The following is a 12,481-nucleotide window of genomic DNA, read 5'->3' as shown; positions in this document are numbered from 1 at the left end:
TTTTAATATCTGATTAAAGCATAAATTTTTAGATAATTCTAAATTCTTAACTTTTACCACAAAAACATATAATGATTCGAAAATTTTGCTTTCAGAGTAACAAAAACATGCAGTGCACAGTCTGCAACCCCTTTATAAGAAATTTATCAAGACTAATATTTGGCAAATTCGAATTAAAATGTATGAAACTAACAAAGTTATCAAACTATCTGCATAATATACTCTTTAAATTTGGCTCAGAAGGTTGATCATTGTCGGACGAGGCCTGTACTTAGCCATCAATGGTTGAGCCATGGGTGCGGTTAGTCCACTTCCTGTGGTCATGTCCACCATTTCCTCGCCCATGCGATCCCAGTCAAAGCACTGAATCAATGCTCCTAGTGTCAATCCAACTATACGCATCGCCAATCCCTCTCCTGGACACCCTCTCCTGCCTGATCCAAATGGCATCCACTTACACCCCACATTGGCCACATCAAGACCTTCAAATCTCTCTGGCATAAATATATCAGGGTCTTCCCAGTAACCAGGGTCATTTTGTATTGATTTGACATTCACCAATAACATTGTTTTACGGGGGACAAAAAAACCACATACAGTGGAATCCATCGACGACTCGTGGGGTACAAGGAATGGAGCTACTGGACTCATCCTCATTGTCTCACGAATGATGCATTTCAAATATGGAAGCTCAGCCAAGTCTGTCTCATCAATTAGACGATGTCGTGGGACACAATTGTCAATTTCACTTTGTGCCTTCTTGAGCACATTCGGACTGTTAAGAAGGAATGCCATCGCCCACTCCATCGTATCAACTGATGTACTGACCCCTGCCTGTAACAGAGCCTACACAAAGCAAGATAGTCCATATAATATCAGGTGATTAAACGAGTAGCTAAAAGCATGGAATCAATTTCAATAATACAAATGGATTCATCTGTAGGAGACAAATCATTACAAGATTGGACATACTATGAATTTATATTTAGTTCTTTATATTTATTCAATTCAAATTTTCTCAGTCATGTTGTTAAGTTCAAACCGCAGTTTCATTTATTTATACACACATGACAAAAGTTCTTACCAGCATGAGACTTTTGATAGTTTCATCCGTATAATATTCGGGTTCTTTATGTTGCAAAGACAACAGAATCTCAATCATAGATTTCTCCTCTGATTCTCCAGTACCATCTGAGATTTTGTCACGAAATTCTTCAATCCACTTTTGCACAAGCCCATCTCTTTTCTTATGCAATATCTTCAGCTTCTTTTCCATTTTATTGAACAAAAGCCATCGAATAATTGGCATAAATTCTCCAACATTTGATGCTCCAACCAAGACAGATGACTCCGCTATTATCTCCTTAAATCTCTTGGCCTCTTCCGACTTCAATGTATCCTCCCCGAAAAATTTCTTCCCAGCAATCATCCTAGTCATGACATTGAACATAAGTGTACTGAGCACAGGTTTCACGTGCAAAGTTTGATACTTATCCTCACCGCAAGATAGTACCAATCTTTGTATCAGTGTCTGTACCTCATCAGACCGAATCTGAGATAATTTCTGTAAGCGGTAAGTTGAAAGAATCTCAATAGAGGAAATACGTCTCAGGTTTCTCCAGTGATCACCATAAGGCCCCCAAACAATACTATTGTAGTTGTAGCCGAGGTATTTTGCATAGAGCAGCTGAGGCCGGTTGGCAAAGTTGATGTCGTTCTTGGTAAAACATTCTTCAGCAGCTGATACAGATGAAACAACAAGGACAGGACGAGAGCCTAGCCGGAGGAAAAACACTGGACCATACAAATTGGAAAGATTCGATAAGGTCTTCTGAATAGGCTTCTTTAACAGGTAAAGGTGACCGATTATAGGTATAACAGGAAAAGGACTTGGTGGGAAATTCAGGAACTTGTGAAGGAGATGTTGCGTGATCACATACAGAGCTATAATGCATGGAAGGTACGCGTAGAAAACATAAGCAATATCCATTGATTGTACAGTAGAAGTGATGGGAAAAGCAGGATTAAGCCCAAATCTATGTCAACGTGTTAATATCGAAAAATCTATTGGACACTAAGGACTGGAATGAGTCTATATCAGACTTATTATCTTATCTTATCTTCATCTTCATCTTTCATTTGAGAGGGACTTTTACGTTTAAAATGAGCACCATCAGAGGCTAAGTATGTTAGGTGCAGAAGACCCCACTGCTCCCATGACTAAAGACAACAAGAAAGGCCAAGATTGTCAAATAAAAAAGTAAGATGAAATACAAGACTTAATCACCCAACAAGCATTTTAATCTTATGCCAGAGCATCGCATTTATCTCACTTGAAACAAACATAAGATGGCATCAGCAAAAGTCTGATTAATAATTGTTAATTTATGTTAGTTTTTCATTAAGTAAATCAGTTGAACTAAAAAGTTATAGATAATCATGTAACAAGAGACAACACTTGCCAACTTCTGGATTTTCCAAGGTTTGTCACCAGAATAATCTCCCAGGTTTTGACCATTGGTATCTTGGGGCGGTGCATGTACATGAGTGCGCGATACGGGAATATAGGAATTCGACAAATGTAAAAATATGGAGATTTGGTAAATATTAATATATTAAAGATATATGCATGTATTTGAACAATTAGTATTTAACTAGTATAAAATTAATTATTAACAAGAATTTATAGGAATCCCCGAGCACCCAAAAAATCTCAAGAATCGAGTGTGAGCTGCGGCGGGTGAGCGAAAAATCCCTGCTTTGTAGCTGGAGGCTAAGTGACAATAATCCGATAACTTTCTCTATTTTTAGTGCATCTTTCCGTTCATATTTATGTTGGCAACATAATTGGATTTAGTTTTCATAATCTTAAACCAGTTTTTGCCCCTTCAAGGCTTTCGAACTTTCCGGACTCAGAACTTTCATGGCTCTGACCATAGTGAACTGTAAAATGCAGCAGGGATTTTGTAGTGAGGGGATCCTTGTCTCTGATCAGTAACAATTTTTTAGAAATTCAGGACCAAATTCTTTGTTGGAACCAAAAAATAAGATAGCATCATTATGTTGTCTGGTAATATGAACAATAGCCAATGTACCACTCTTTGTGGAATCTTGTACAATGTACTGCTTGAGATATTGTTGTCGGCACAAAAGCCTTTACAGATGGCGTTTAAGGCCTCTAATGAAGCTATTATGGTTAAGTACTTAAGTCCATCTGGTAAAACATGATAAGTTTGTATTATTGAAGCCCCAGTGATCATACTGTAATTATAACTTATCAAATTGTTTTTCTATGTTAACACCAGCATCTTCTTGATTACTGGAGTATTTCAATAACGTGTTACGTCTGTAAGTCTGTAACACTGTCATGATTCAGTTCATATCTTGCTGCAATTTTCTTTATGTTTAACAATTTAATTGTACTGGTTTAACATAATCCAAACCAGATGTTACTGATTTGAGCCTTGTATGTAGAAGCAGATACAACAAAAGCAGCCTTGTTTTATTAAATGGAAATATTGTTTACAAGGCTTTGACTACACATGAGCGTAATTAATATTCATTTCTGCTGCTGCCATTCCTGCCACCTTTTAAAGAAGCAAGTCCATCTAGCTTGTTACCTGCAACACAGAAGCTTGCATTAGGAAGATCGTGTCGTGATCCTCAGCAAAATGGTAGTAGAAGGCTTTCGTATTAGCAGAGTAGGAGAAATATTTGTGGATGCAGTATTAGTCTTATTTTATTGTGAACAGACTTTTCTGATGTTATGGTTGCACGAAACAAGGCATAGTATTTGTCAGACTAGTAACTTGTAACAAGAAGTAAACGAGGACTCGACTGAGAGCACTTACATTAAGCAAATGTAGGGGGGATGCTTATTGGGTAAGAATGCACCTCACTGGAGAAGCATCAGCGTGCAATTTCAGAGGTAGACAGTGAATGTTGTATTTAACACCAACCTTAGCTTCATCTAGCTTCAAGCCTTCCAAAGGAATGATATCCTAATTCATATTGCTCAAGTTAGAATAGATTTCAAGAACTCTAAGCAAGTTTGCTGTATGAAGTCGACTGTCTTGGCGATTATGAATGCCATTCTGATAAATTTTTTCATGAATACAGTAAGAATATTGTAGATTATGAGTTACTTACCTTATTCTTCATCAATACTGTATGAGGAGAAAGAACATCAGCAGCTGAAGCAATTGACAAGTAATCGATACCTACAAACAGAGAGAGAGAGAGATTAACAAACTAGGAAAATATTTCCAACAAATATGCAGAATGTTAGGAATGATTAGCCAAATACAGACAGCCAGTCTTACCGACAAGTTTAATATCAGTATTATCTACAAGATATTGTGCTCCATCTGTGGTGAATCCCACATAGCTGGAGTCGAACAAGGTGATGTTCATCAACTTCCTGAAAGGGGTAAAAGTGATGCAGTTGTGCTTAGATCATATGCTAAACATAGGCTAAAATTCGGTACTCATTCTCATAAAGAATCTGTAAGACTTACTTGTCGGTGTTCAATGTTCTGAAAAGAACACGCTTTACTCCTCTTGGAATGTTCAACTTCTTCATAACCTCAGCTGAGCATTGAAAATGAAGTCAAAATGTTATGCGTTGTTAATAGAATCATAAAGTAGATGCTCGGAAAATAATATCAAACCAGAAGCATACCAGTTATGTTTTGGTCTCTTGGAACATCAACCACAATAGCAGGGCCTGTTATACATCAGCAAACAGATCTTCAGTCAAAGAGTAGTATAAATAAATCAATACAAAGATAAAGAAATCAAAGATTATGAAATCACCATTGAGTGTTTGAAGGCTAAGAGTGGTGGCATCAATTCCTTGATTATAGTAATCGATAAAAGCATGTGAAGGAGCATCAGTGTGAGTGCCAGAATGAACTTGAATGGTCAATAAGGAGTTTGTGGTTTTGAATCCTTTCCTTTGGTCACAAACCAAAGTCAAGATCTCCCCAAGACCTTTTTTGGAGCCATAAGATGGCATAGCAGGAGTATACTCATGTGTGATGTCAATTATATTAAGATCCTGACAATACGCGAGGCTGGCAAAAGCCAGCAACAAGGCACAGGATATCAAAGTCTTGCTGGAACCCATGGCCTGAAGACGAAGGTGGCCGACAAATTCAGGCCACAGAGCAAGGACTCTGAGATATGGATTATAATTGCACACGAGTTTGTTTGACAATCAGGTTGGTTTATATAGATGATCCAGAGGGTCAAATTTGGAAAACTGGGATAGAAAATTAGGAAGAGCCTCAAATTTTCGGGGTTCTTAGAGCAGGGAACTCATGATTTTTGTGAACAGCCTCATTTGAAGGCTACATGTAGATAGTAATATTAGATTTTCTTTTACTATTAATACAATGGTTGAAATACAAGAGTTTTCTATCAGTTATCTATTTTTGATCGATGCATAATTATAAACGTGCCGTTCTTCTTTTTTTTTTTCAAGAAGGCAATTCTAATTATGAAGTCGTCATACTATGATCCCAAAAATTTAGTTTCAGTGTTGTGCGGTCTTTTTTAGCACATTATCACCCTTTATATAGGCAAGCAGAAATCTGAGTCCACATTTAGCTAAATATCAGTTTATGTTCACTGTCATTTTGCCAGTGAATTACAGTTTACAGGAAAATCGCATAAATTAAGCTAGTAATGATCCTAGTAAAAGGCTTTTCCCTGACACTTTGAGATTTTAGGAGAACAATTCACTTAACACGGTAAAAACCTTTTCCCTAACACCTCGAGGTCTCTGCAGAACTCGTCACTTAACATGTACATCTTTCAAAGTTAAGTATTATCTTATCTTTATGTTTCATTTGAGTGGGAGTTGTGGATCAGAAGAGATGCCATAGACAAAAACTAGCTACAGAAAGACCAACTGCTCCATGCTGGACCACGTGCATGGAGGGCCAATTATACCAAGCAGAAAATGGCAATGAGATACAAGACACAATCAGTAAACAGCCTTCTTAACTTACATGCCAGAGCATCACATTTCATTGCATAATTTGTTCAAATTTGATTCAGGTGGCTTGTCATTTTCATACGGGGCTGACATCTTACTACCAAAGGTCGGAGCTTTGGCAAGGTAAGTCCAGGCCCTTCAGTCATATCAACTAATTCTTTTCCGATCCTTTCCCAGTTAAAGCATTGGAGGAGTGACCCCAAAACTAACCCTAACATACGCATTGCCAGACCTTCACCTGGACAGGCTCTCCTTCCCGACCCAAATGGCATAAACTTGTACCCATCTCTGGTTCCTTCAAAGCCTTCAAACCTTTCTGGCATGAACTTGCTTGGTTCTGCCCATATTTTTGGGTCATTTTGAATTGCCCACATATTTACCATTAGCATGGTGCCTCCTGGGATGAAGTAACCTCCTACTTTGCAGTCCGCTGATGATTCGTGTGGCACCAGTAGAGGGCCCGCTGGGTACATTCTCATTGTCTCAGTTATGATACAACGGAGATAGGGTAGCTGAGCTATATCCGACTCATTTAGGAGACGGTCATGTCCCACATGATTGTCAATCTCATCTTGCGCCTTCTTTAGAACATCAGGATTGTTTACCAAAAGAGATAATGCCCATTCGATAGTTACAACTGTAGTATCAGTTCCTGCTACCAACAGATTCTATTTACAAAATAAAGCAGTTAGACTAGATTCCCTCGACACAAATCAAAACATTGATACATATAGTATGCAAGGACACATGTGTACCACACAAGAACATAATTATTAAGTTTAAATCAACGATTTGATCTAAGGATTCAGTTGATTCGTGTTTTCTTTAACTAAATTTCAACCATACAAAAAAGCCTCTTTAGGAAGTATACTGACATGCTATTTTTTCCTTTCAAGACGAAGCAGAGGCAGAACAGGGACTCTTTTAGAAACATACCAGCATGCAAAGTTGTGTACATGGAGTCTTTATAATTGATGGTTAAGTGGTTAACGCTGCACATATTTGCTGTGCAAGTCAAAGGTGTAGCTAGATCTAAGAGCATGAACGGATCTAGTAAGAGGTACGGGACCACGTGTCCCCCCTAAATAATCTATACTAATACATGTGTGGTACCTAAAGATACACACCTCTTAATCAGTCCGGTTTAAGTAAAATCATATCTGAAGTCTAAATTCAGATTCATTGTCCAATTTTCAACAAGTCTAATCCTTTTATGTTCTAGGTTGCATACCGGAGATTCGGATCAAGTTTAATAACTAAACCGACACTCTATCTGTTTCAATCGGATTACACTGACACGAGTCTTGGTGGTTGTTTGTCCACATACTACAAACAAATCTTTTGATAAGACTCACCAACTCATCCCATACACGAAAGTACTTCTATATAAACAATCAACGATAATTCTGATTTAAGATCTGTTAAATAACTAAGTAAAAGAGAATCAACAGAATCATACCAGGATCAAACCTCTGATAATCTCATCATTGTAGTATTCAGGTTCAGTTTGTTGCAGAGATAACAGCAATTCAATCATGCTCTTCCTTCCAGTTCCACCTGATTCCGTCTTGTCGCCGCCATTCATATTCCGTCTATGCTCATCAATCAATTCCTGAACAAATTGATCTCTCTTTTCCCTCAGTAGAATCATTTTCTTCTCTATCCCTCTTTTTTCGACCAATTTCATCACAGGCAAAAAATCCCCCAAATTCGAAGCACCGCTAACAGCAAAGGTCTCCGTAACAATCTCCTTAAACCGCCTCGCCTCCACCTCATCCGCCACGTCATCATCACCGTAATATCTTTTTCCCGCTATCATCCTCATCAGGACATTCAACATCATCTCGAAAAGCGTGGACTTCATGTCCACGCTCTGCTCTTTCGAGCCTCGAGAATCAGAATTTCTCGAAGCTCGAAAGAGCCGGTCTAGCAGAATTCGAGTCTCCTCGACTCGAATAAACTGGCTAGACTGCAGCCGTTGAGCTGCAAACACTTCGACACTGGCCATACGACGGAGATTACGCCAGTGATCTCCGTACGAAGCCCACGTGAGCGAAGTGTAGTTATAACCCAGATGCTTTCCCGCCAGCAAATGTGGACGGTTAGCAAAAACTACATCATTTTTAGTTAAACATTCTTCTGCAGCAGAGGGAGACGAGACTAATAGAACTCGGCGAGAACCGAAGTTAAGCAGAAGCAGAGGGCCGTGCTTGGCGGAAATTTCGGAGAGTTTCCGGTGAAGTGGCTTCTTGAGCAGATAGAGATGACCGAGAAACGGGAGATTTAAAAACGGAGTTGGAGGGAGATTTTGGACCTTGTTAAGGCAGTGTTTGGTGAACATGTACAAGATCGGAAATATTATGAGCATGTATAAAACTGAGAGCTCCATGATTGGCACGCGGAGATGATGGTGTTAACCGGTAAGCTGCAAGTTAGTTTTGTGTTTATATATACGTTGTTCAAGTTTGACCGCAGCGTTTGCGGAAATATTACACCTAGAGCTGTTCACGAACCGAGCCGAGCCGAGTTTTGACCGAACCGAGCCGAGCTTTAATTTTTTTTCTGACGAGCCGAGCCGAGCCGAGCTTTTTAATCGAACAAAAATTGTGTTCAAGCTCGGCTCGTTAACTAACGAGCCGAACACGAGCTTGTTCGCGAACAAATACGAGCCGAGCCGAGTCGAGTCGAGTCGAGCCGAGCCAGAAAAAAAATAAGGACAAACCGCTAGTTGACTCTTAAAATAGCAAACCTAATAATTTCAATTTTTTTGAAACTTTGTTTATATCACTAAAATGTATATATGTTAACATCCATACAGTTGGATCGGTAAAAAATATTTTTTAAAATATTGAAACACTAAATTAGGATTAAACACTAGTTAGCGGTACTAGTCAAACTTCTACTTGCCTGTTAAAAACCAAATAAAATTATTATTTCCTAAAATTTTGTTTACATCACTAAAATATATATATATTATGTTGAATTCTGAGTCCAATAACATATATAAATTATAAAAAAAACCCGAAAATATTACATTTTTTCGAGCTTTAACGAGCCGAACTCGAGCCGAACGAGCTCGAGCCGAGCTCGAGCCGAGCTCGAGCCGAACATACTAAAAGCTCGGCTCGAGCTCGTTTACTTAACGAACAATTTTTTGTGTTCGAGCTCGAGCTCGTTAACTTAACGAGCCGAGCCGAACGAGCTCTTAACGAGCCGAGCTCGAGCTTGTTCGCGAACAGCTCGGTTCGTTAAACAGCCCTGATTACACCACAAGAAATTATTAATTTATTTTTTAATATTATAATTTAGCAGGTATTAATATAACAAAATATATTGTAAAATGTTCCTCCACAGTGTGGTTGGTTGGATGTCCTCAGAGATTCATGCTTAGGCCATCTCCAGCGATTCAAAAATTCAAATTTAAATCACCAACTGATCTAAATTCTGATTTAAATTTTTGAACAATTCCAGCAGTGTAATCCAAATTCTGATCCAAATATTATTTTGTATATTATATTACATAAATTTTATATTAAACTATATAATCTTAAATTTAATTTTAATCATTAGTAACTACTTATATTATATTTAATTAATTAAATTAATTATACTTTTAACATCGATCAAAGCATCTCAAAATCAAGGAAATGAAGATGAAGTTCAAGGATCTCAAAATGATATGAATGGCTATGAACAATATTTTGATTATCTCGGAGGAAACAAAAATAATCTGTTTTATGTTTATCTCGGACAATATTTTATGCATGTAATGTACACTTTTTTTTTTGAATTTTTATGAAATTTGCTTTCCTATTATTCTAAGTTTTTACTAAAGCATTAATTTTATTAATTATTAATTAAATATTAATAATCACAAATTAATTTTAAGTCCGATAAATGAAGGATGGAAATAACAAAATCATTATTTCATAATAAAGTAGGTGATCCAAATTTGGATCAGTGAACAGTGGTGATCCAAATTTGGATCAGTACTATTCACTGATCCAAATTTGGATCACTTTTTGGATCACTGCTGGAGAAGAACTCCAGCATTTGAGGTAATCTGTCCCAAATTTGGATTTTTGGATCCTGCTGGATTTGCCCTTATAAGTCAGAGAAACAGTTTGTTCGTATATTTTTAGTTTTGGATCGTGAGTTTATAAATCTAGCAAATGAAAATCTTAAAAATTAATTTATAATTTATAGTAATATTTATATTTACTATACCAGATAAGTAGTAAATATAAAAGAATCATCTACATATATATATAATTAGAAATTATTTTTCACATATAACTAGTGTTTTATTAATAAATAATGGGAATTGATAAATAAACTCCAAACTTTACTATTTAAACTCCAATTCTACTTTTTCCTTTATCTAAATCGCATTATCACCTATAATATGGATGAAACATGTATAAAAGGCATCGGTTAATGTGGTATAAAATTTACAATTGGAGCTTAAATAGTAAAATATATATGGAGCTTATTTATCAATTCTCTAAATAATAAACATTTTTTGAATTAAATCAAACCATCCCATTATTTTGAACTTCTCAGCTTTTCACTTCCAGTTTGTAAGTGAGAAATTAATAATCTCTTGACATAAATGATACTTAGAAATGATAAGTTTATAGAAATACTCTCTCCGTCTCATTTTAGTTGTCACATTTCTTTTTTTGTTGGTCAAATTGACTAATTTTTGAACAAAGATTACAAGTTACTCTTTCATTATTTTAAAAAACTTAAAATTTTATCTTAAAGTAGATTAAAAGTTATTTTCGGTGACATAATTTTTTTATTTTTTCAATTGATAAAATATTAATAAATTTCAGTCAAATTTTGATCAATTTGACCGGCACAAAACCAAATGTAACAACTAAAATGGGACGGAGGGAGTAGTTTTTACCCAGAGGCCCAATGTCCGTAACTCTCTTGAAAAAGATTTGCGGTTCACGAGATCTTATTATTACCGATAATGACATGCTATCACAGTGCCGTTTCTAATATGATGATCGAATAAATCGCGTAACAAGTCAGATATTCATTATATTCCTTGTTTGGCTTCTAATGCTTGGAGTTCAATTTCATTGTCAAGTTGGATCGTTCGATTCGGATCTTGTGTGCGTTCATTTTTTAGGCCAAACAAACACGTTAAATCATGAAAGTAAATAGAAAAGCTTATGTCTGATAATTGTTTACTTATGTCATCAAACTTATATATCGACGTTAGTATAAGCCAAGATAAAAATCCTCCTCTTCTCTCTCTCAAAACCCTAGCCTCCCTGGCCTCCGTCAAAGATTTTTGAAGGGGCTTCCATCAGTTTTCACTGGTGGAAAGCCCCGATTCCCTTTTTTTTTTCTCCTGTTTTCTTGTTTTGAAATCTTATTTCTCATTCAATAAGTTCCCAATTTATTTGGGTTTTGTTAGTCTCTCCTTCTTGTGAGAGTTGGTTTGTTTTGTGTTTGGTGTGTTTTGATGTTTTTCATGACCGAGGTTATAGATCGGCATGATTTTTATGGGTTTGATTCAGATTTGAAGGTTATCATGGGATCACATCTATGGTCGATTGTTCAGAACACTCAGGTGAAAACCAATCAGATGGAAACAAGTGTGTATATTCAAATCATCTTCAAATCGCTCAGTTGCCTCTCCAAGAAGGAAGGATTCAACAGCGATATTTTTCAGCGTCTGTCCAATTTCGATTGTGTTTGTAGATGCCGCATGGCTTTTAATTAATGAATTGATTCCTTTTTATCAAAAAAAAGCTAGAGAGATTATCTTGTGAACCAGCACTAAGTCCAAATAATATAGCTAATTTTTAATATTTACAATAGTGTTAGTCCAGACATAGAGGAACAAAATGTCTAGAATAATCTTAAAATTTAACGTTAAAGAATAATTTTAGCGGCAAGAATCAAAGTAGATCGAAGGACGTAGCGTATCTGCTTGCGACATATGCACGGGTTACAGTATGTTCAAAAAATTACGAAATATGAGATAAAATCACATCACGATGATAATAATAATATAAAACCGTTTTATTGATTCAAAACACGTACTCGAATTTCTATATTAACATTTAGACCATACAAGTGGAATGAACGAATAATATAAAACTGATTTATTGATTCGAAACACGTAACATAAAAAATAAAATAACTACTCGTTGACATCCAGCTTGAAATAGAATTTCTATATTAACATTTAGACGATACAAAGTGGAATGAACGAGTAAACAACTGAAAGAACTTACAAAATCAATGATAATAATAATGGAGTACACAACAGTTGGGCAAGCCATCCAAAAAGGGCCTTTTGTATTGAAAATTCAAAGACCAGCCTGTGTTATATGTCATGGGTCAATTGAGCATAAAAGAAAAAGATAGGTCACGGGTCACAATTCATAGCCCAATATATGTCAGCCCATTATATGTTACTATATATAGATTAATATGTCCCGAAACTTCAATAAA

The 12,481-nt window shown here is 36.4% G+C and overlaps 3 protein-coding genes across 3 annotated transcripts; all 3 read right to left on the bottom strand.

Moving 5' to 3' along the window:
* Nucleotides 1–97: 97 nt before the first annotated feature.
* On the bottom strand, nt 98–2,091 carry LOC108211738 (cytochrome P450 81Q32-like). Its single transcript, XM_017383416.2, has 2 exons — nt 1,085–2,091; nt 98–846 (listed from the first exon to the last, which is right to left on the bottom strand). Exons 1-2 carry the CDS (start codon nt 1,988–1,990, stop codon nt 226–228), a joined length of 1,527 nt encoding a protein of 508 aa, XP_017238905.1. The 5' UTR covers nt 1,991–2,091; the 3' UTR covers nt 98–225.
* Nucleotides 2,092–3,481: 1,390 nt separating this feature from the next.
* LOC108214910 (cyclase-like protein 2) lies at nt 3,482–5,363 on the bottom strand. The gene is made up of 7 exons (XM_017387154.2): nt 4,816–5,363; nt 4,682–4,726; nt 4,518–4,590; nt 4,323–4,420; nt 4,150–4,220; nt 3,852–4,001; nt 3,482–3,620 (listed from the first exon to the last, which is right to left on the bottom strand). The coding sequence occupies exons 1-6, from the start codon at nt 5,126–5,128 to the stop codon at nt 3,876–3,878; spliced, it is 726 nt and encodes a 241-aa protein (XP_017242643.1). The 5' UTR covers nt 5,129–5,363; the 3' UTR covers nt 3,482–3,620; nt 3,852–3,875.
* A 625-nt stretch (nt 5,364–5,988) lies between these two features.
* LOC108214909 (cytochrome P450 81Q32) lies at nt 5,989–8,441 on the bottom strand. The gene is made up of 2 exons (XM_017387153.2): nt 7,461–8,441; nt 5,989–6,669 (listed from the first exon to the last, which is right to left on the bottom strand). Exons 1-2 carry the CDS (start codon nt 8,388–8,390, stop codon nt 6,049–6,051), a joined length of 1,551 nt encoding a protein of 516 aa, XP_017242642.1. The 5' UTR covers nt 8,391–8,441; the 3' UTR covers nt 5,989–6,048.
* Nucleotides 8,442–12,481: the final 4,040 nt, after the last annotated feature.

This window comes from Daucus carota, chromosome 3 (genome assembly GCF_001625215.2).
Source record: "Daucus carota subsp. sativus chromosome 3, DH1 v3.0, whole genome shotgun sequence".
NCBI lineage: Eukaryota > Viridiplantae > Streptophyta > Magnoliopsida > Apiales > Apiaceae > Daucus > Daucus carota.
Note: the sequence above shows the minus strand (reverse complement) of the source record. Positions and strands in the feature narration are given on the sequence as shown.